The sequence below is a fragment of the Miniopterus schreibersii genome, assembly GCF_964146895.1.
Source record: "Miniopterus schreibersii genome assembly, chromosome: 13".
Classification (NCBI taxonomy): Eukaryota; Metazoa; Chordata; class Mammalia; order Chiroptera; family Miniopteridae; genus Miniopterus; species Miniopterus schreibersii.
Window position 1 is genome coordinate 5474172 of NC_138113.1, and position 23432 is coordinate 5497603.

The 23432-nt window shown below is 44.6% G+C and overlaps 1 protein-coding gene across 7 annotated transcripts in view; it reads right to left on the reverse strand.

The window, feature by feature from the left end:
- Positions 1–23432, reverse strand: part of CYRIA (CYFIP related Rac1 interactor A) — an 82767-nt gene that overhangs the window by 7073 nt on the left and 52262 nt on the right. For all 7 annotated transcript variants that reach the window (XR_014000224.1, XR_014000225.1, XR_014000226.1 and 4 more), the window contains 7 exons: positions 17808–17887; positions 3770–3891; positions 2413–2518; positions 1388–1524; positions 860–937; positions 563–679; positions 393–472 (listed from right to left, as the gene is read on the reverse strand). Coding sequence is in view for 4 of the 7 variants with exons in the window: in XM_081157310.1 (XP_081013436.1) it covers positions 393–472; positions 563–679; positions 860–937; positions 1388–1524; positions 2413–2518; positions 3770–3891; positions 17808–17877 (710 nt within the window). In the remaining 3 variants the exon portion in view is untranslated. The remainder of the gene's footprint in view (positions 1–392; positions 473–562; positions 680–859; positions 938–1387; positions 1525–2412; positions 2519–3769; positions 3892–17807; positions 17888–23432) is intronic.

A 23432-nucleotide genomic window follows, 5' to 3' on the forward strand; every position in this document is an offset into this window, starting at 1 on the left:
TTATCACCCTCTTACAACCGTCTTACCACTTCTCCTGGTTCTAAACCTTCTTTCCAATATTTTCTCCAATATATTTATAATAATACCCAGTTATTTCACCCAGTCCTCCACTTGATTCTTACACAATTTCTACAGCGTCTTTGACTTGAGTGTTGGTCTTGCCATCTAACAAGCTGTGCAAGCTTTTGAAAGTCAGCCTCAGCTTCCTCAGCTCTAAAATGGGATAACTACACCTACCACCCAGAGTTCTTTACGAGATTAATTCAGATAACAGATGTGTAAATGTTCACGTGCTGACCCAGTGGTTAGGTGTCAGCATCATCATCACTATACCAAGAGGCTCTGGACCTAGGTGAGCTTTGGACCACGAAAACAAATCTGATGTCACTTACGGCGTCTCCAGCATGACTTTACAGACACTCGTCATGGTGCTGAGGCAGTCTGTGGTGTTCTCTATGGGCAGGGTTTTGTTCTAAATGGGAGACACAAACGGACGTCAGCGCTGCCAGCAGCTTTTACGCGCAATTAAGAAAAAGGCACCTCGTGGCTCAGCTCCACTTACTTCGGAGACAAAGTGCATGGTGGCATTGCTGAGGGTCTTCAGCATGGGTGTGGCTTCTGCATAGAAGAGGGACATTCGGTTGGCCATCTCGTTATTGACTTCATTCTCAATGTCTAGCTGATGAAAATAAGAAGAGAAGATGCATTTGATAAAGAGGTCGTCAAAAACCCCCAAACAATGTCCTCTGGAAATTGAATCACGGACAAGACTCTGTCCTCTCCCTGTGCCCTGCCTGACGTGGGCATCAGAAGAGACGCGGAGATCTGGTGGCTTTGCCCAGGGGCCCCGGGGACTCACGTGCATGTTGTTGATGCGATTGCGGCTAATTGTCCTCCTGTAGTAACTGAAGTCATTCTGAATGGCCGGGTTCCTCATCTGAAAGTCAGAGGGGAGGGGAGGTCATCTCGGCATCGGGGGGGATGCGCACTGGGAGCCCCGCACTAGGTGTGTAAATACACCAGGCCTTCTCTTGGTCACGCGAGAATCGAAGCAGCTTCTGGTTGAAAATAAGTACTCGGGGCTTCATTGTCTAAATGCCGTTGTCCCTGTAGACTAGACTCCAAGGAAAGTATATTTGTTCTCAATGAGGAACAGACACTCGAAAGGTTTCTCTTGTTGCATTAAGCAGGTTTTGAATTTTCATGTGGAAACCACCCTCCTGTCCCTTTTAAGAGTGCAATTCTCACTGCTTTCTACGTCTCCCCGGGGAAGGAGCTGCACCTCGCTCATCTCCCTCTGTCCCCCACCCCACAGCACGGCGCAGGACCTGTACACAGCAGGCACTCGGCACGAGTGTGTTAAATTGTCAAGCACGTGTGGCCTCACCTTCAGCTCATCGAACCGAAGGGTGAAGTGCAGAATTTCGGCAAACTCCTTAGCCAGGGCCTGCTCCCGCTCCAGGTGTTGGGTCGGTGTGTAGGGTGGACAGGTCAGAGACTCTAATAAACTCTGAAGAGCTTTTTCTGGAAGTCAAAGGGGTAAATACATGTTTGAGGTGGCCTGCAGAGAGCCTTCAAAAAGCACCATTTGCAGCCCCAGCTGACGTTCTCAGAGACAACCTGATCCCTCATCGATCTGAGCGTCTTCAAAAGCTCTCTCTTCCTGAAACACTGGTTCAGTTTGTTCAGCTACTCCTCTGGGTCTCAGCTTCAAGTTCCCTCAACATCATGGCTGTTACTCTCCTTGATTTCTCTGTTTCCCTCTTAAAACGCAGCATTCATTTATGGCAAAAATAGAGCAGAACATGACTATCCCCTTCCTCATGCTAGACGCGTTAGCTAAGGAAACCTCAGCGCTCCTGCTGAGGGGAGGGAGCGGTCACATCAGGTTGGTGGCCAAATTGGGCCTATTGCCAAGCAGGCTTGACTTTGCTCCGCCTTCTGCAAAGCCATCCTGGCCCTGGACAGGCTTTTATTTGTGTGTGTGTGTGTTTGAAAGCTTAAGGGCAGAACATTATGTTTGCTTTGCTTGTATTTTACTATATTAAATTTATCACATGACTCCAGCCAAGCAAGTTCCTCCCAGGTTAGCCGGTCGCCTGTACCTTCCAACTTCTCTGTCACCCAGACATGTGATCAGACCACAGTGAAACTGCTAAGAGTTGGACTTAGCTGAGAACAAGACCAAAGGGACCGCTGGTGGAGACACTCTAAATGTGCCAAGAAATTCAGAAGAGACACGGAGGTGAATTGAAAGAAATACAAAAGACAGGTGTTGTCCGTGGATGGCCTCTGGGGAGCTATAGCGGACGGACATGGGGCACCTCCTAAGGCACCGAGCTCTTCCTCTGGCTTTCACCAGCACCACAGAGCTTCCCGCGTGGGACATGGACGCTGTAAACACGAACCCACCTAGCCTTATGGAGAACTCATAGAATCTCTTTAGCCTCACGACCAGAGGACACACCGCGTTCCAAGCTTTTTCCTGAAGCTGGATGTCATTGGGATTTTGAATTGCCTGGAAAAAATCACAGAATTGTTTAGAAGGAAGCAATAAGCTCCATGTCAAAACGACTTAAGATTGAGAGACGATTTACATTTCGAAAAACACAGTTTCTGATGTACTTTGCTAATGTATACTTGTTACACTGACATCAGTTCATCGGACTGTCCTCCAAAATGCTCAATGGAGATTTCAGCACTTGAACATACTGCAAATAGCTCTATAATTAGATCCTGTGTCAACTTGTTTCTCTTATCTTAAATGTAAAAAATGCACATCTAATTGGAAGCAATGCAAACCCCCTCCATCATCATTTATTCTTCTAAAGTAGAGCTGGTGCTCATTACGAAACGACAATTCTGTAGGTCTTTTTCCTTTCTCCGTCATATGTATCACATTCCTGCCAGGCTGTGATGTTACCTAAATCACCTAAATTCACGGTGGCCCCCTAAGTAGAAAAACAACCTTTTAACAGGCTGCTACTTTCTTAGAAACCTTGTTTTGTCTGGGTTCCAGCAGCGGGAGAACTGTGACGTTAGTGGTGTTTTTTTCCAGAACAATTTTGGCAGCAGCCGCAGGTGTGTGTGCGCGCGTGTGTGTGCGTGTGTGCCTGTGTGTGCACACACGTGTATGTGTTGATACTTCCACAAAACTAATTATTTCAAATAAGAAGAGTGAGAAGTTTCTTGCCTTTAAGGCATTTTGAAGCCTCAAAAGCCCCAGGGACAATTTCCTTTTTTGTTTTGGTTGTTGCTTTGATTTTCATGTATTTATTTTCTTTTAATCTCCTAAGTCAGTTAAAAATGACAGACCTGCAGGCTACTAACAGTGAGATAGTTTATGACGGCTGTTGGTGGTGCTGGTGGAACCTGCCCAAATTATTACAAAATGTTGGAAAGTTCATGTAAACCCAGAGCTCAAGACTCGTATTTCAACTGTTGTTCAACAACTTTATATGTACGTTTCCCTCGAATGAAGTAACAGACTGAGAAATTATTGTGCAAATGGGAGTCCTGCAGCATTACATGCATGTTTGAGGAGAGGGTGGCTAACATTTTCATGGTCTACAGCAGCGTGTGCTCAGATTAACATCCTAGGACAGAAGGGGCCGTTCACGCATTTGTTCAAGGGCCCATTACCACCCCTGTTCTTCCTGCGACACTAGGAAATACTAGGTCTATCACTTGATCTTGCTGTGTGTGTGCGTGTGTGGGTTTCCCTTGTCGTCCAAGGGTGGCTGTCAGCTTGCTATTGTCATTGGCATACGTCTCGGATCTCTGGCCCCGCGCCCTTGTAGGCCTGCAGGTCGGCGAGGATGCTCTCGGAGTCCTGGAGGACGGCGCTGATCTGGTTCCATATTTCCCTCTCTCCTTCTGTGGGCTGGGCATCTGAGCAGAAGGAGAACAAAACGACACAGAGGGCTTGGGTTTAGACAGCTGGGCAGGGGTCGGCACGCAGCCCGACCTGGGAGACAGCCCTGTTTCATTCGGCAGGTTTGGTATTTACTCTTCAGTATAATAAGCTACTGGGAAAGGAAAGTTAACACAACTTCTGCCCATTACTCGGTGAGAAACAGTCATGAGTCTGCACACAAGCAGCCAAGCATGTGGGAATCATTGTGGGTATGCCTTTGCTTGCTGAGCACACTTTCTGCACACCTACTATGTGTCAAGCAGTGTGCTGGGTGCCAGAAGGTATAAACATTGTCTTTTCGAGTCCACTTTTAATAGGAGAAGCTACTGAATATTTTCCATTACGATTAAAAATCTGTGAATCTGAGTATAGATGGGGAAAAAAATCCCTTTCCATTTGAAGATAAGCTTAAAAGATTGGGTAACTGTCCGTCAGAGCCACGAGAGATGTGATTTTCCAGAACGCAGTGCAATGTAGAACACGCCGAGGTTCCTCGTGGAACAGGAACTCAGGAGGCGCGGGAGTGCATTTCAAAGACACCTGTACTGTTCACCTTTGGTCTTGACCATGAATGTTACCCAGAAACACAAGTGATACATTCAAGCTTCCAAAAATGAAGAACACATCCTAACAGTCATGGAAGCATCCCCTTAGCTCCTCCATGAACTTTCACTTGATTACACCCCTGTAGCAATACATGTCCTTGTCCCAGGAGTAGTGTATGCAGCTGGGGGGTGAGTGCTGAGTGTGGTAAAGGCTGGGTTTTACTCAGCTCACGATACCTGTAAAATGGATCATCTGCCTGGGCTAGTAAGACCATTAATCTCCACCTGAAACAAAGCACTGCTCATGAAAAAGAGATAGATGTCATTTCCCAAAACTCTGTTTTCAGAAATCTAAGTCCTGAGGCAGTGAATTCTTTCAGAAGACCTCATCACTGAAAGGGTCGCACAGAGTCATGCCTGGTCTAACTCTCCCCAGAACAAATCCCAGTTTTGACTAATCTTGCCTGAAGCACAAAGGGTTGATCTCGAGAAACATAATAAAACAGAATCCACAAGACAGGTAATACGTAAGTGAGGCCCTGACCAAACTGAGTGTCGGCGGGAGGAGGGGTTCAGCCAGACGTGGCTGCTCCTGCTCAGTAAGCATCTGCCGGACCTACGCTAACCCAAGGCCAGGCCCTTGGGCAGCGGTGCCCACTGGGATTTTCAGACCTTTTACTTATGAGGTCCTGCTAAGACCCAAAAAATTGGTAGAGTTACCTGGGAAATGAAGGGTGTAATTCTCTTTAGAAAAACAATGACTCTATAGATGATCTAGAAATGTGGCAAACTAGATGTTCTAAGAATGGGATGGACTGCAAGCAGGAAAGGAGGAGGGATTACTACGCGCACACCAGGGGTCAGAGAAGGAAGGGGTGAGTGTGGGCCGTGGGCTGGGAGGAGTGGAACCCGCTTAATGGAGCGGACGGGACCTGAGTGGGGCAGAAGGAAGGTGCGGGAGGGCCCCCATGGACAGCTTAGACAGGCGGGCGGCTGGGCGAGGAAAGGGACCTGCCAGGTTAGACAGGGTGTGGCCTCGGGACCAGAAGGGGTAGACATGCGTTGCTCCTTTACCTTTTGCGACCTGCCACGCTTTCCCACAAGCACTTGGTAAGTTTTCTCGGGTACAATGTTATCCACAAAATTACCCACCTTATAGTTTATCTTACCTGTAAGTGTCTTAAAACAGAAGCCTAAGAACCCACGGGCTAGGAAGCCCGAAACTGAAGAAAGCATTTGAGTGGAACAGAAATCCAGGGTAAGAAGAAAGTCAGGGGAGGAAATATGGGACAAAAATGCAGAACAAAGATCCTAGAAAACAAATAAAATCAAACACTCTAATCCTTTCCCTTTTTGATAAATGCGTCAGAAAAAAAATCACAAGCTAAACAAAGACGATTTTCTTCAAGATACGTATCTTGGAAGAGGAGGGAAAGAAAAATCGAGCCTGCGCCCAAGACTCCGAGGGCAGTGTATCTGAATATAATGATAAAGTAAGCGTAAGAGGAGAAGGCTCTTGGAAGCCAGAAGACGGGCCTTCGCTTCTCTGTCGCGTGGCTCTGTCTCAGCAAGCCTCCGCTTGATAAGTTTTAAACAAAACATAATTAAAGCTGAGTGGGCTGGAAGCGGGGTGCTGGGAAAACAAACTCCCAAACCCAGCCTTTTGTTGATCACTCAAACACAAAAGGAGAAAGATTTCTAAGTTTATTTTTAAAAATAGAGGGCTTAAGTACTTCCAAAATAAGCCGGTTTCTGATAGAGTGGCCTCAAAATAGTCCTGGCTGCATAGATAAGGGAGATCCTCCCTCCACCCCAGGTGAAGTGACACTTGGTGATACAAATCAACTCCAACACTGATGCGACCACAAAACCCTGGACAAGCAGCCCGGGTGGGGGGGGTCACTTTTCTCTCTGAGACGCGCGGGCCCAGTTGGGGGCTGTGGCGAGAACCTTCTGCCCCACAGCAACTCTCCCCGGGTGACTGGAGTGACCTGGGAAATGGGGCCCTCAGTCCCCAGCTCCTGTCTCTGGGAGGACGTCTCTCTTGGCAGATATCCCAGTGTCCTGCTTGAAATGTTTCCTGTGGCCCTGGCTGGCAGGGGTGGGGTAGGAGACATCCCACTCGCCATCCCTCCTCTCATCCCGGCTTAGAAATGAGCCGGCTCGCTTTCTTCCATAATTCGTCAGTGTCACTGCGTGCCTGACTTCTTCCCCCTTCCCCTGTGACGGGACTGAGTCACCTCTGCTTCCAGTGAATCATTCGGTCCTCGATGCCAGCAGCATGGTCCCTGCCTTCTAGCTTTGTAAGATTCTCCAGAGACCAAATCCCATTGGCATCGATTTTCAAGGTAAAGATTGTTCCTGGGAGAAGCTCCGATCTGCCCGTCTGTCTCTCCTTTCAAATGGGAAAAGGGCTGAGTAACCCTAAGCGACATGTGGCATTGGCCCATGTCCCTGCGGAAGTCCATAATTCATCCTATTTTTACCCTGCGGCTAAATGATCAGTCAGGACTAATTAATGAGAATCTGACCCATCAGACTGTAGATCTCTGGCCTCGTTTCATTGGACATCGTATCTCCAGGGCCTAGCAAATGCCTGGCACATAGTAGATGCTCCAGAAAAATTTGCTGAATGAATAGTGGGCTGAATGATTTAAATATATTTCTCACACTATGTTTTGGGATGATTTTCCCGCATGCCTTTGAATTTTGCAGTCTTTGGAGATGAAGCTGGTATTTTTTTTTTTTTAAATATGTCTTTATTGATTTCAGAGAGAGGAAAGGAGAGGGAGAGAGACAGAAACATCAATGATGAGAGAGTCATTGATCAAGCCCACAACTGGGCATGTGCCCTGACCGGGAATCGAACCCCAATCGCCTGGATCCCAGGTCGACACTCAACTGCTGAGCCCCGCCCCGCCGGGCGAAGCTGGTATTTTTGTTCTCAGTGCCCCCATATGCCTTACAGATTGGAGACTCTCAACAAACACGTCACAAATCAACGAATAAATGAGGAAATTGACCAGGTGGCAGAGAATGTGGGTGTTGGGAAGCAGTGAAAAAATTTTTTAAAATCCAGTTACTTCTATATGCTCCCTGTCTCTTCTTCTCAAATGGCTATTATATCTCTCACTGTTACCATTAAGATATATGCATCTTCTTACAATCAAATTAGCTATCCACACTTGCATTAAGATGTGTGTTTTGAAATCATCTATCATTTATCTATGGCCTCAATGTCTCCTCAGTACAGTTAGTTAACACACTAATAGGATATTTGTTGAGTAAAAGTCTGCAATTATGTTTACTCTCCCAATCTTAAGGCTCAGCGTTTTGCTTTCTGGAATATTCCTCTGAGAGGCTTTGGGGTTTATAGGTTGGGTGTGCTCCATATTGGTAACCATATTTTTAATTTATTGTACCTTCTGATGTCAAGGAGAAACATCTTGAAAAAGACCTTGAAGAATTAGTGATTGAAAGGTTATTATATTTAACCCATCAGCAACCTCCCAAAGTATTTGCTGACTCAACACAAGCTCTGAACTACAGGTTTTGTTTTCCCATTTTAACACAAAGATAGACAGACCTGTAGTGAAAGGTACACACACACAGCGCCCACCCACTGCATTCCTGATGGAAATGGATCCATTTTTCCTGTGCAGCCAGTGAATTCTTTCGTGACGTTTCTTCTGAGAATCACATTCTAAACTTATCATCATTGCCAATGATTTCATTGAAATTGAGGGGAGTGGTTACCTAAAGCCTGGCAGCTCCTGTCTAGCAATGAAGCTGTTAAAAATCGCTGTGATTTACACAGGCAATTTCAGAAACCAATACCTCCAGGCGCCTTGGAAGCAGCCCATCCAGGCCATTCCCCCGGCAATGATTTAAACCCGCCCTGGACTTGCTATTGTGGAAACTGCGGCGAGGTATCGTGCGCTCTGTGACCTTGAACACATCCATTCATTGTCAAGAACTCACTGACTGCCAAGCACCTTGAATTTTTAATGGAAAAAAAATTCCCTCATCAATTAAGAGAGTTAAACAGGTATTCATTTCATTTGCAGGGGACCTATTTATCCTTTGGCTCGATTTGCTAGTGACAGTGGGTAGTCACTGTCAGCAGTTTGGTGTCTCCGGGGTCAGGCGGAGGCTTCCCCGGGAGGACTGGGGTATTTACGGAAAGCAGGATGCTTGGCATTCCACAGAGGGGATGGAGGGGAAGGTGGCTGTGTATTTTGTTTGTCAGGAATGAACATCTTAGGTGAACAGGCCCCAGGGCGGGACAGCAGGGCTCAACCCAGAGCCAGGCTGTCACATCAAAGGGGTCTTATCTTTGTCAATCAGCCAAAGGATCACTGTGTCTTCACAAGCAGCAGGAACACACACATACCTTCTCCTAACAACCTACGTGGGACCGTATAGAAAATCTGACTGAATCAAACAAGTCGACCAACGATAACACGAAGAGGGGACACAACTGACCTGGAGACGTCTCTGGCTGCGAAGGAATCCCTGGCATCTCACCAATAGGATATATCACGATCTCTTCCCACCACCCACTGTTGTCAAGAAAGGTACAGAGAAAAGGACTGGCCAAAGCCATAAATTAAATCTATAGCTTTTCTTCCTAACCCACATCCTCACTCCTCCACCCCTCTCCCTTTCAGGGTAAACTAAGAAATATAAATAACTATCTGTTATTAACATTTGGGGATATAAAATGGCAATGATTTATAGCAGCGTACTATAACTGCTTACAGAAACAACATAAAATCGCACAGGTCCATTGGAAAATGTAAGTGTGACTGGGGTGACATATTTATTTGTATAAGAACATTAGTCATCCCACACCAGAGCCCAGAGCCCTTTCCCATGGAACAGCCAATGAGGGATTGCGAAGAGCAGTGAGATCTGAGGTGCTTGAAGGCTTGTTTATTTCGTTCACATGCAATGGGATCCCTGTGATGTCATGGGGGAAAGGGGGGACTCCAAGAATGAAGTTTTTTGAAACCCAGGTCCTATTGCCAGATTTGCCACTCACTATTAGACCCCAGGGCAAACCAGTTAATCTCTCTGGGTCTCAGATTGAGTCTTGGTAGAGAGAGAAGCTAACAAGAGCCCCTTAATAAGAACCCCCCCCCCCGACCCCATCTCCTCCCTGTATGGTCCTGCAGAGTCAGAGTGAAGATGTGGACATCGATGAAAAGCACTTAAAAAGCAAAGGTACCAGAAATTTAAGGAATCGTGGTGAACGAGTCCTTGGGTTGGCATTCATAAATCGCTCCCCAAGTCTGTTTCGTTTCATTGGGGTTTCTTTGTTTGTGTTTTTCATTCGCAAAGTGACCAAAATGCATCTTAATTTCCCCCTTTCTCTCAAACATTATCTGGTGTCCTCTGAACAACCTCAGCAGATGCGAGGGTGCCAAAGGGTGACAGATGAAAGAAGAGATCGGTAGTGGCAAGAAGTGGTCTGTGTCAAACAAAATTTCCCAGATGGTCAGCTAATCTGACACCCTCTTTGCTTTAAATAGTGGGAGACTGGATTCCTAATAGGTCAAAACGTTCAGTCTTTCTGAGAGTACAATGGTTTGGAGGCTTAAGAATTTCTTTCTTTCTTAACAGCCTCACCCCACCACGATTGTTCCTGGCATTCCTATTATTCCCATAAAGTTCGATTTGTCTTATAAGAAAATCATTTCGCAGTTGCTGTCCTCTAAGAAACTTGTCTTCAGCACAGCCTGGAACCCGTACTTCTTCTGGCTCTCTGCTCCGGTACAGATTTCTCCTCTACCTGTGTTATTGTCTCTTCAATGTACTTGCGCCTTTATTTCCCCAATAAAATGACATAGTCTTTGAAGAAGAGGTCACATTCTTCTAATGTTCCTATATTTAGGTGCCTACGTCATCCCTCTGTGCCTTCCTGCCAACCCCCACCCGTTGTTCCCACTTGATGCTACGATGCAGGAGATGCTCTGAATAGTTATTGAATGAGCATCTATCACAAAATCGAAGTTCCTAAGCGTGTACTTCACACCCAGCCCCATGCTGGACACTGGATAAGACACACAAGGATAGACGCATAAGAGCCCTCCGAACCCTCTCTGCAGGGGAGCTCTCCAGGCCGCCATGAGATAACACCAAAGAGACCTAGTTATGGAAGAAGGAATGGAGAACATGGGAACAAGGAGATACAAGGGATCTATTAAAATCTCTCCCTCTCACGCATGTACACACACTTAAAAGATTACTGAGAGGTTTAAAATTAAAAAAATGTTGCCATGAGAAGTTGATAGCATATGTAGAAGCAAAACATGTAACACTCATACAAACGGTGGAAGGGTGGTGATTGGAAGTATACTGTGATAGGAATGATAAATTCTTCATGAAGTAAAGATATATTTGGAAGATAGATTTCCATAAATTAAAGGTGTACATTATAACATCTAAAATAAACAATAAGAGGCGTAAATAAAAAGTCAACAGAAAACACCGAAGAGATACCAAAAATTATTTGATTTCATTTGAAGGCAGAAAAACATTGAGAGAGAAACAAAGAGCAAATATAACAAATGGAAATCAAAACCAAGAGAGATTCAAAGACAAAAATTAATTAAATGTACATACCATAATGAAATGCAAATGGATTAAACACTCTAATTACTAGGTAGATAGTATCAACTTGGAAGAAAATCGAGGGTGAGCTATGTGCCATTTGTAAGAACACAGTACATAGAAAAATGCATATATGATGGGGACACACATACCATGCAAACAACGAAGCATAAAAAAGCTGTTACGGTCAAAGCACAAACCGCTTCAGGATATATTCAAGAAAAGATATACAGGATCTCAAAAACTCTAAAACTTTGCTGAGTGAAATTAAAGAATATCTAAATAAATGGAAAGACATACCATATTCATAGGCAGAAAGAATCAATACTGTTTAGATGCCGATTCTCACCAAACCAATCTATAGATTGAGTATAATTATAATCAACATCCCGGCAAGTTTCTTTTTTGTAGAAATTGAAAGCTAATTGTAAAATTTATTTAGACAAGGAAAGGAGCTGGAATAGTCAAGACAATCTTGAAAAAGAACAACAAAGTTGAAGGACTTATTCTCCCTCAACTTTAAAACTTATCATTTGTTACATTTTGGAATTAATTGGTGGAAAGGATCAAAAGAGCAACGGGAGAGAACAGAAAGACCAGGAGTAGCCCCACACACATCACAGTTAACTAATTTATGGTAAGGACATTGAAGCAACCTATTTGAGCTAAAACAATTTTATATCACATAAGAAAATAAATAAATCCAGCACCCCTTTCAAAACATATACAAAAATTACTTCAGTATTAGTCGTTAATCTAAATGTAAAGCTTAAAATTCCAAAACTTCCAGAAGGAAACACAGTAGAATATCTTTATAACCTTGGGGTAGGCCATAATGTCTTAAAGATGACATAGTGTGCACTCAGTAGAAAAGAAAAAAAACGATAAATTATACTTCATCAAAATTTAAAACTTCTGTTCATGAAAAGACATCATTAAGAAAATAAACAAATAATTACTGACGGTGAAAGTATTTGCAAGCTATTTCTCAAAGAAGACAGGTATCCAGAATACAGTAAGGAGCTCCTATAACTTAGTGGTATAAAGAAAAATAACCTGATTAAAAATGGGTGAAAGACCTGCATTTCCAAAAAATGATAAGCAAATAATCAATAAGCACATGAAAAAGTGTTCAACATTATCAGTTACCATGGAAATTCAGATGGAAACCATAATGAGATACGTAAGAGAAAGACTGATAATACTCAACGTTGTAAAAGATGCAGAACACCCGAGCTCCCTATCTTGTGGATAGGAATGGGAAACAGGACATCCTGTTTGGAAAACAATTTGACAGTTTCTTGCAAAGTTGCACATAACTGACCCAGCAATCCCACTACGAGGTATTTATCCAAAAGAAATAATGCCCGGGATTCTACAAGAACATTCATAGCAGGTTTGCACATAATAGCCAAAAAACCTGGGAACAGCCGAGGTATTCATCAACAAGAGAGTGGAAACACAAACTGTCATACAATCGAAGAGGACTCAGCAAAAAAAGGGGAGTGAACTACCGATACCTGCAGTAACAATGCGGGTTTTAATCTACTTGACCTTCTCCCTAGCTTGAGACCTTCCACTCCAAGGTGGACAGACGCCGGGCGAAGAGCTGAGGAAGATGCCACCTGGAGCTGGAGCTCTGCACTCCTGCTGGGCAAGGGTAGGAGGGAGGAGCTAAGTGGGGCCCTCTGTGGCCAGTTCTGGGGACCGTGGCTCTGGGCCTAGGAACTCGGGGGGGTGCTCTGTTAGCTCCCCTGTCCCAGACACTGCCCTGGGCTTAGTGCCTCACCTGGAGCAATAGTTAGATGTGGCTCCCAAACTGGCTGACTTTCAGAAACACCTGGGGAATGTGGGTGAAAGCAGATTCTTAGGACTGGGCCGCTGAATCAGAATTTTGGGGTGAGGGACAGAAAACTATACAAAAATAAGCTCTGCCACATGCTTCAAATGATCGTTGCAGTCTGGGGATCACTGTCGCGGGAAGGCGAGTGCCTGCCGCCCATTTCGGGCCATGCGGGTGAATTCAATCGAACGATTACCTCCAGGCTCACATCTTCCCGTACACTGTCCCCCAAAAACCATCGCTCATGAAAGATCAGGTTGTACTTTATTCCCCGCCTGCCTCCCAGCCTTCAAAGAGGAAATGTGGACACGACAAGGAAGCAAAAGAGAAAAAGAAAAAGAAAAAGACCGGTGGGATGAAAAAAACAACAACGAAAAAGATGTTAAGTGGTTGTGCAGAAATGTGAGCACAAAGTGTAGAACTCATGGCAAAGGTCAAACAAGAATTTAAATCAGATCTACACGACTGGGAACCTAAGGACAGATGTGTCTAATTTTGTATTATATTTTGACCCAGCTTAATTATATCTATTTGACCCGGTTCAATTATATTCCATCACTGACTTCAAACAGAATATTCAGCTCTCAAAGCAGAGGTGCCAAATTCATTTAAGCTATTGCTACATGCTGTTCAGCCTTCCTTCCTCCCTCCACCACTTACTCCTTAACTCTTTGCAATCCAGCCTCTGTTCTCAAAGCAGTAAATCTTAAATCTGCTCTCCCAGCGGCTACCGGGGGGCGCAGCTCACGACCCGATTCGTCACCCCCCTTCCAAGCCTGTCCTTGACTAGGCCAGAGCATTTGAATCCACTTATGCTCCCTTCTTCTTGACCGTCTGTGCTCTCCTGGATCCAGCTGTTCTGTTCCACTCCTTCACGTGGCCAGCATTTGCCACTAAGTCTCACTCGGCGATCGGCGCTCTATGCTCAACAGGAGCTAAGTTCTGGGTCACAAAACTGAGTGGGGCCCAGATTCTCAAGAATCTCAATTTAGCATGGTATCTTTCTCCCTCTAAAATGCAGCCTCTTATCTCTCTCTCTCCCCCTCTCCCTTCTTCCCTCTGAAGTCAATAAAGATATATTTAAAATAAATAAATAAAATAAAATAAAATGTAGCCTCTTGGGGATTAAGAATGATATGGTAGCAGACTGAGTGGAATCTACATTAATACTCTCCTGGGACCAAACTGGAACTACAACTAAAATATAGAAAAACCATCCTGAATCATCAATTGCAACTGAAGACGAGCCGCAGAGCACCCTCATAACCAAGGGGGAAAAGGGGAGACCACACAGAGACAGGAAGGGAGTGTGGAGACGCGAGAGGGCTGGCTGGGCTGAAGATCCGAAGGAGATCTCAGCTGTGGGGGCCCCCACGGAGGACTCTGGGGCCTAAACCCCAAGCTGGGCTCCCCAGCCCAGAGCACCAGCACTGAGAAAGGTGCCCACATAACATCTGGCTGTGAAAAGCAGCCAGGTTTCTGTCTGCCAGGGAGAGATGGCTGGAAATGCAGGCCCCCTCTTAAAGGACCAACGCACAAAGTTTCCTGTGCAGCCACTCACCTTGGGCTCCAGCAGAGGGGGGGCGGAGTGCACTGGAGCTGTGTGAGGAGAACCTAGGGCTGTGGGCTCGGAGATAGAGCTCGGACGGCATCCATCTGGATTCCTGCGCCAAGTCATTCCCGCAGACTGCAGAGGCAGACATTTACCTTCCAAGCAGCTTTTAACCTCTCGCCCCACCCTGAGGAGTTTCTGCAGCCTGGGGCTTGTTAAGAGACTGAAAGCAGTCAGCTGCCCCACTCGGTGGAGTTTCTACAGACTGAGGCTCATTAAGGGAATCAGATTAATCAGCCTCCAGGCAGAGGCGAACCTCAGAGTGCTTTGAGTCTTTGCCTGATCTGCTTCTGGACCCAGACCTTGGAAAAGCAGACATTGGTGTGTATCTTGGTCCTGTCCAACTGTACCCAGCCCCAAATGAGGGGATCTCAAACTGTGGGTTGTTGATAGCTCCAAACAGGGTACTCAAGGCCAGTCACAAACAGTGTCTGACATTGGCCTGCACCAGAGACCCTCCAAAAAGACTGAGAGTCCTAGCAGGCCTACCTAATACATAGAAACAAATCCAAATAGACAGCCAAAATGGGGAGACAAAAAAATAAGCCCCAAATGAAGGGATCACAATACCAGATATCAATACTACAAAGCCACTGTAATCAAAACAGCCTGGTACTGGCACAAGCAGAGACATATTGATCAGTGGAACAGAACAGAGAGCCCAGAAATTGACCCAACCCATTACACTCAATTAATATTTGACAAAGGAGTTAAGAGCATACAATGGAGTAAAGACAATCTCTTCAATAAATGGTGTTGGGAAAATTGGACAGCTACATGCAAAAACAAAGAAACTAGACCACCAACTTACACCATACACAAAAATAAACTCAAAATGGATAAAAGATTTAAATGTTAAGATGTGAAATCATAAAAATCCTAGAAGAAAACATAGGCAGCAAAATCTCAGACATCTCTCATAGAAATATGTTTGTCGATACATCTCCTAGGGCAAGAGAAACAAAGGAGAAAATAAACAAATGGGACTACATTAAAATAAAAAGCTTCTGCACAGCAAAAGAAACCATCAACAAAATGAAAAGGGAGCCCACTGTATGGGAGAACATATTTGCCAATAACACATCTGATAAGGGGTTAATATCCAAAATATATAAGGAACTCATACAACTTAACAAAAGGAAGACAAACAATCCAATTAAAAAATGAGCAAAGGACCTAAATAGACAATTCTCCAAAGAGGACATACAGATGGCCTAGAGACATATGAAAAAATGCTCAAAGTCACTAATCATCAGAGAGATGCCAATTAAAATCACAATGAGGTATCACTTCACATCTGTCAGAATCGCTACCATAAAAAAATCAACAAACAAGTGCTGGTGAGGGTGTGGAGAAAGGGGAACCTAGTACACTGCTGGTGGGAATGCAGACTGGGGCAGCCACTATGGAAAACAGTATGGAGGTTCCTCAAAAAATTAAAAATTGACCTGCCATTCGACCCAGTGATCCCACTTCTAGGAATGTATCCTAAGAATCCTGAACACCAATCAGACAGAATCTATGCACCCCTATGTTCATAGCAGTGCAATTTACAATAGCTAAGGTCTGGAAACAGCCCAAGTACCCATCAGTAGATGAGTGGGTAACAAAGCTGTGGGACATTTATACCATAGAATACTATGCAGCTGTAAAAAAGAAGGATCTCGTACCTTTGGGACAGCATGGAGGGACCTGGAGAGTATCATGCTGAATGAAATAAGCCAGGCAGGGAAAGACAAGTATCACATGATCTCACTCATATGTGGAATCTAATGAACAAAATTAACTGATGAACAAAATAGATCCATAGACACAGAAGCTTGGAACAGATTTAGGGATCTCATAGCGAAGGTGGGGGTGGGGGAGTGGGTGGGGAGAGATTAATCAAAGAATTATATGCTTATAAACATAACCCATAGACACAGACATTGGTATGGAGAAGGCCTGGGGGTGGGGTGAATGTAGGGTGAAGGGGATCAACTCACCTTAAGTTCTCTTTTGCTCAGGTCTTGACTGCTCTCTAGTTTCCCCCCAGTGATACCAGCTATTTTCTTTGGAGATGCACCCCTTATCAAACCCAACCAAACCCAGCCAAACCCAACTAAACCCAACCAGACACAGCCAAATCCCACCAAACCCAGCCAAACCTGACCAAACCCAGCTAGACACAGCCAAACACAACCAAAAAAGAACAACATCAGCAGCAAAACGAGTTAAATCAGAGCTGAGGTGTCTGTCGCTGAATATAATTTAGATAAATTTTTTTTCTGGACACATCAGCTTTGGGAACACTTTCCCTGATATTCAAGTAGCTATTTTATACCCAACAGAGATTCTGAAAATACATATCTAGTGAGCGTTCACCTTTTGGTTTACTGCACCTTGAAATGTCCTAGCATTTGCCTAGAAAATGTCTGTTAGGAAGTTTATTCTACATGGAAGAAAGTTTCTACTTTTTAAAAAAATAGATAAAATACTTGAAAAAGTACAGTTTCAAGCAGATTAAAGTCTACAATAGATGATGAATACTGGCAATATGCCATTTAAAAGTGACTGTGCCCACTGCTACAGAATTGTAATTCAAAGGGGGGGCACACAGGAGGAAAGGTGGAAACATGAGCTTAAGTCAATTAAACATGAATGTGTCACTCATTTGTAAATATTTTCAATCAAGAAAATAAACAAGATAAGAAAGAATCTCTGTTTACTTAGTCATGATTCATAAGTCATTTTATCTTAGAAAAATATTTAAAGTTTCTGATAAAAGAAACACAACCTTTCAGATAAAAGGAATATATCTCCAAATTCTGAAATAGTGTTGTATTATGAAATAATATATAAAGAAGGGATAGAGATGACTAAAAAACAAACCACCTGTAAGCCTTTTCCTGGTGTTGATCACTGTTTCTTTCATGCCCAGTGATAATTTGCTCTACATTAATTTGTGGAAATTACCACATACACTATTTTTCTTTGGAATATGACATAGAAAATTCATAAAATTAGGAAAAATACATCATGATGATTTCTGCTAAGCCTACAAAAGCTGATCACTTCTAAAATAAAATAACCATGGACATGTTAATGAAGATGTTCCATTTAGGTTTTATTTTTTAATAGGAAAAGAGGAGAATGATCTTTGAAGACTCAGAAAGAAATGCATAGTGAGGTTTGAATGTTTAAGTATCACATAAAAATTTTCATGTTATAACTTCCCTAATAGCAAGCTGTAAAGTGACAAGTTTCCATCATTATCATTTAATTTTTAAAACTTACTTTCAAAATCCAGAAAAAAATGTGGATAGTTTTCAATTTCCCTGGTAAGGACTTTGAGCAGGTTTCCCATGCCAGCAAACCTAGGAAAGATAACAACAAAAACAAATATCAGTATTAGCGGTATTAAAAAAACACACTTCTAAAGCATTAACCATATTTGACTAACTTGCATGAATACCACTGGATCCCCATAGCTACGTCTTAACACCCTATAAAAAGCATCTTCATACTGGGAAATGGGGCAATACCTTACCCACTATTTCCATGAGAAGAACCAGGTATTTTAGTTACAGGAGGCAGAGTTTAGGTATCTTCTACAAAGTGTCTCTGTTCCCCCTTCACTAATCCCCTGAATCCTCATAGTTAATATTTCAGCTTTGTTTCTGGTCCCTTGATGTGGGAACATACCATGTCAATGGACAAGCACAACAGAGAGGGCATTATTGAAATATCTACCCAGAAGGGTAAGTTGCTTAAAGTTCCCGAGGAAGAGTTTAGAAAACACAGGTGTACACCCCCAGCGGTCCCTTTTAGCCTCTACAGGAGGCCACGTTTCCCAGAGGCACAACTCCCAGGCAAGTCAGAGCCTCTCAGAATTTGACATTTCAGTGGTAACGAGATTGGGTACTTCGTGAAACGTAAAAATGAGAAAAGTATAATAGCCAAAATTTATTCTCAATGAAATTGCAGCCCAAGGCATTTGCAAAAATGAATCAAGTCTACAGAGAAATACAAATTTGTAACATATCTACAATCTCAACCTAAAAAAAAAGGAAAAAAAAGAGAATAGGCTGAATGTAGTGACTATTTAAGTAAATAGCAAACTTTCTACGGCCCTCAGCTCTAGACACGGAACTCTCCTCCTCAGGAGGCCACCCCTTCATCCGGCACATCTCTACGGAGTCGCGATTCGATGCTGCGTGCCATGCTCTTTGCCAGGCAGTTCTCTAGCTCGTGACTCAGACCCCTCAGCTTGGGAAGGACCAACTGGAGAAACCACTGTGCTTTAGAATTAGCTATAGGGCTGCGATTTTCTAGGCACGTGGCTTCCGACAGTATCTATGTGGATGCAGGAATTTTAAAAAGATGCCACATGAGGAAGATGTGGTGAGAAGACACTGAGAGGATGACTTCGTGCATGAACACATGAAACAGGCCGTTCTAATCTAGTCTCCGTAGTCCTCCCCTGAGAAAACACTCGTACACTTGCAGGCACCATCCATGGCCTAAGTCACTACCATGAATCCAGAGAAGAGACCACTTAGGGAGCCTGCTTTCAACCTTAGCTGTCTCCCGCTGGCTCTGTTGTCCAGGGCAAGCTACTCCACTCTCTAACCCTCAATTTCTCATTTGTAAAATAAATTGTTATATGTATCTGTTTCGTCAAGTCATGAGGATCAGTGAGCTAAAGTATAAAATGCTTAGCGCAGCTCAAGAAATGTTCTGTGCTGTAACTATTCATGATGATGATGATGATGATGATGATGGATACCACCACCATCCTCACCCTCATGATCACAACAGCCTTCAAATAACTACTGAGGTTTCTGCTGTGGAAGATAAATTGGACAGGTTGTATGTGGCTCCAGGGAAAGGGAAATGATGAGGAAGACCTCCACTCAAGGCCATGGAAAAGTTTCTAACCATTAGAGTTATCTGAATATTAAATTATTTGCCTTGTGAAACAATGAGCTTCCTGTCCCTGGTGATGTTTAAGTAGAAATATGATATATTAACCCTTTAAAATATTGTAAAAGTGAGTTATGTGTTGGGCAGATGCTGGACTGGATACTTCTTAGAGCTCTCCCATCTTGAAGTATTTACATGTTTGGGCATGGGGGCGCGCACACACACACACGTGTGCACGCACACACACAAGAGAGGCAAGCACCACGCTTCCCTTTTCCAGAAGAATCTTCCCCAGTCTTCCTGCCACTTTTTCTCCCCCCCTCGCCTTTATGCACATCTCCTTCTGAGATGCTCTGGAGCAAAGCCCTGTGTGGGGTAGGTGCTACCAAATTAAAATTCGGAACTGACACAGTTCATCCCTGCCCCTGGGCAGCTTCCACAAACCCTCTGGGTCTCCGGGAAGGAATCTGTTTCCCACTTAATGAACGAGTCCAATCCAGACCTGGAGGCACTTCTTGTAGGAAGATGATTCCACTGTTCATAGCAGCCTGGCTTTCAGATAAAATGCCTTAATGGAAGCTAAATATTCTTAATTTCTCTCGTTTTGTGCTATTAATGTGTCACAAGAGACCTGAGTGGATTTAGCTTTCTCCTAAAATTCTGTCCTGTGCATGATTTTACTGTCAGAGGACTAGGTGGGAACTATGTCAAGCCTTTAAAATTAGTAACAGGAGGAAAGGAACACACGTGGAAATACACCCAGATAAGAGCCGGCTGTAGAATCTGTCCGCAGGTCATTCAGGCTGGTTGGCTGATATGGTCAAATATTCTGGAACATGTAGCTTACATCAGCCAAGGTCAATTAAGAAGCTCTCATTATTGCAGATGTTTGACATCAGTAACGGTGGGACATTACATCGCCTTAGGGGTCCAGTCCGGGTGTATGGAACCTTGAAAACATTCATTTCAACACCCACTCCTTGAGTAAGTGCAGGAACATTTCAGCTCTTTCCGGGCAGAGGATCTGCTGCGTCCCGCTTCCCTCCGAGGTGGACAAGAATCGTGCACGTATATTCCGGTTTCGGGTGTGCAGAGCAAGCTGACGCCACAGTCACTGAGCAGAGACCATGGCTGTTTGGAATTGGACCCAGGCTCCCCCTGGGAAGGCCCCTCAGCCCTGAGCCTCCCACCAGGCCCGGGCACATGCCCCGTGACAGGCTAATCTTTCCGAACAGCTCGGTGCGTGCAGACCACCGCCCTACGCGCCACACTCCGAGCGAGAAGCTCCGTTACCTCCCACGAAGATTATTAGTTTAATATTGATCTTGTTTGATGTAAGAATTTAAGGGAAGTTATGCACCATTAGAGGGCGCAGACACTTACACAATGAGAGTGGGAGAAAGAGAAAAATAAAAGCGAACACGAGAGGAAAACCACGTGGAGTGGGATCGGTCAGGGGAGCTGGCTCCTGGGGGAGTGAGCGGCCCCCCGGGCGGGAAGGGCGCCAGGGCCCGGGGCTGCCCAGGGGAGCCCCAGGTGCCCAGGGGGTTAGGACTGAGGGGGAAGGAGAGGTACAAGTCGGCCGACTCGACAAGTCTTCCAAAATCAGAAGGCTTACTCCTCAAGGCTCATGGGCTGCAAGAGAACTTTGAAACGGGCCCTTTCGCATTATTTTCCAAAGAGTCTGGAAAGAGGGCGTTTCTCTAGTTCCTGTCGGAGGCTAACAGCCTGTAAAGATCGCAGCAGGTCCCTGCCAAGGGCGGCACTCGCCCCCCGGGGGACAATTTGGGATGTACACATGGTGTTTCCTATGACTACCTTCTTGGCTCTGGTCTCAAAACCACTTCCAAGGGAGTTGGCTCTAAGGCCCCTCAGTGGAAAACAGCTACTCTCTTAAAGAAATAGTTCTCCGTGAATATTTCCAGTTCCAAAACAGAGGGGAGAATTAAAACGCGTGCACTCGTGCACACACACGCACACACACACATGCACGCACACATATGCACGCACACACAGTGGCTTTTGTTTGTTGTGTTTTGTTTTTTCCTATTTTGAGCTCTGTTTTTGTTTGGGAGAAGGGAATTAAACAATAGCATTAGTTGTATTCCTAGAATGTAAAAGCAAATAAAATGAACCAGGGCTTGGGCTGAAAGGAGATGACCATGGTTTTCAAGGCAATTTGTTTGCTTTCTCTGAACAGGACGTAACCAAGGACCCAGGCCAAGAGTGGGCGCTGTGAGTGTTTGCTCTGCCTGCACACACCAGACCTTCAGCACCCGGTTTTCAGGAATTGAGAACAAGCACTAAAGAGACATTTTCTGCAGCTCTGACTATTTGAACGGAGAATTCCTGAGCCAGTACCACCTTCTGTCAATACAGAACAGGTGAGAAAAAAATAACTAAATAGAACAGCAGCCCCACAGGGGTTTATTTTTCTAATATTTTTCTTCGGGATGATAAATAGGCAATGCCTGGACCAGAAGGCTTGGATTTTGCTACCACTTTGAATGAGCCAATGACTCCCAGAATCTACAATATTTAGCAAAGACTTTAAGAAGCCAAAGACTTAGATTCTCTGTCCATAACTCAGTATTAGGGGGATTAAGAAGATCTGGTTGATTCAAACATTTTTCGGCAACATAGTCACATATCAACCACAGACCAGTCATGACAACAATGACACGTATTTACAGAACATCACATCTTTGCGAAAGATCCCTCTGGCCACATCTGTCCTCAACCTGAGTGTGTGTCAAAGGCAGGGAAGGTATTATTGAACCCATTTCACAGAGCAGAACTGGTGGGTCAGGCCTAGTAAGTGTCCTTCTCAAGGTTTTAAGATGGATTCTGGACTTCCTGACTCACGGTCCTGCTGTACTCCCACGTCACTAGAAATCATGCTACCCAGAAATGGGATCATCTTTTAAAGTTTCTATTTTACCAAAAAACACTTGCCCAAGGACCCACGGGGCCAAGAGAAGGGCTGGAATGGGGATGTCAATCATGGTCTGTCCGCTAGCACAAAAAGTAAAGGGGACATGAACTGCGTTTTTTAAAACATAAAATATATCAGATCCTGTGTATTGCTGCCATTAGAGCTTCTGCTTCATGTTGGCAGGGCCTCACCAGGACATGCTAAACAGCTACCTGACAAGGACATCCTCACTGGTCACTCATGAAACTGCGTGCACGTCCGTCCATTCCTACCTGGATGACCCCAATTCGCACCCTCAGTAGAGCTTGCCTGCGTCCCGGAAACAACCTCCAAACCAACCTTCCCGACTCGTCTCGTCTCGCCTCCCTCCCATTCATTCCCATGCTACTGGCAGAGTCATCTTTTAAACACAAGTCTGATTATGTCACTTCCCAGCTTAAGATGCTCCCATGGCTCCCCAGTGCCTGCAGGATAGAACGGAGCCCAATGCATGTACTGGGCACAGAACACCTGGCCTCTGGCCTCTGCTCGTCCCTCTGTCCCCTCTCCTCAGCCATTCCCCTGCACCCTAGCCTCACTGCACTGCCCTAAGGAGCCCCGGTCTTGGTTGACTCCAGGCCTTTGCACGTGTTGCCCCTTCTGATCACAATGATAATGACAGCTAACATGTTCCCATGATCTGCAGGCCACAGCAATGAGAACTTCTCATGTATATATTATTTTAATTCTCTCAACAACCATATGAGCTAGGAACTCTTCATATCCCAATTTGAGAGATATCACACGATCTCACTTATAAGTGGAATCTCGTGAACAAAAGAAAATAAAGGCATGTTTCTTAAACAATATTAACACCTGCTTTTCTGGGAGAAAAAAGCACCCACGTAATGCAGTAGCTCAGCTTGTAAGTTCCGGGAGCCTGGGTTTGCTAAGCCAGGTTAGTGATGGGAGATCGCTGGGCCGGGCGGAGGTCCCCTCCCGCCTGCCACTTGGGCAATGAAGTCAAGGTTTTCTGTCCCGTTGCCGAATGTGTTGCCAAGAATCCAACAGATGATTTCATT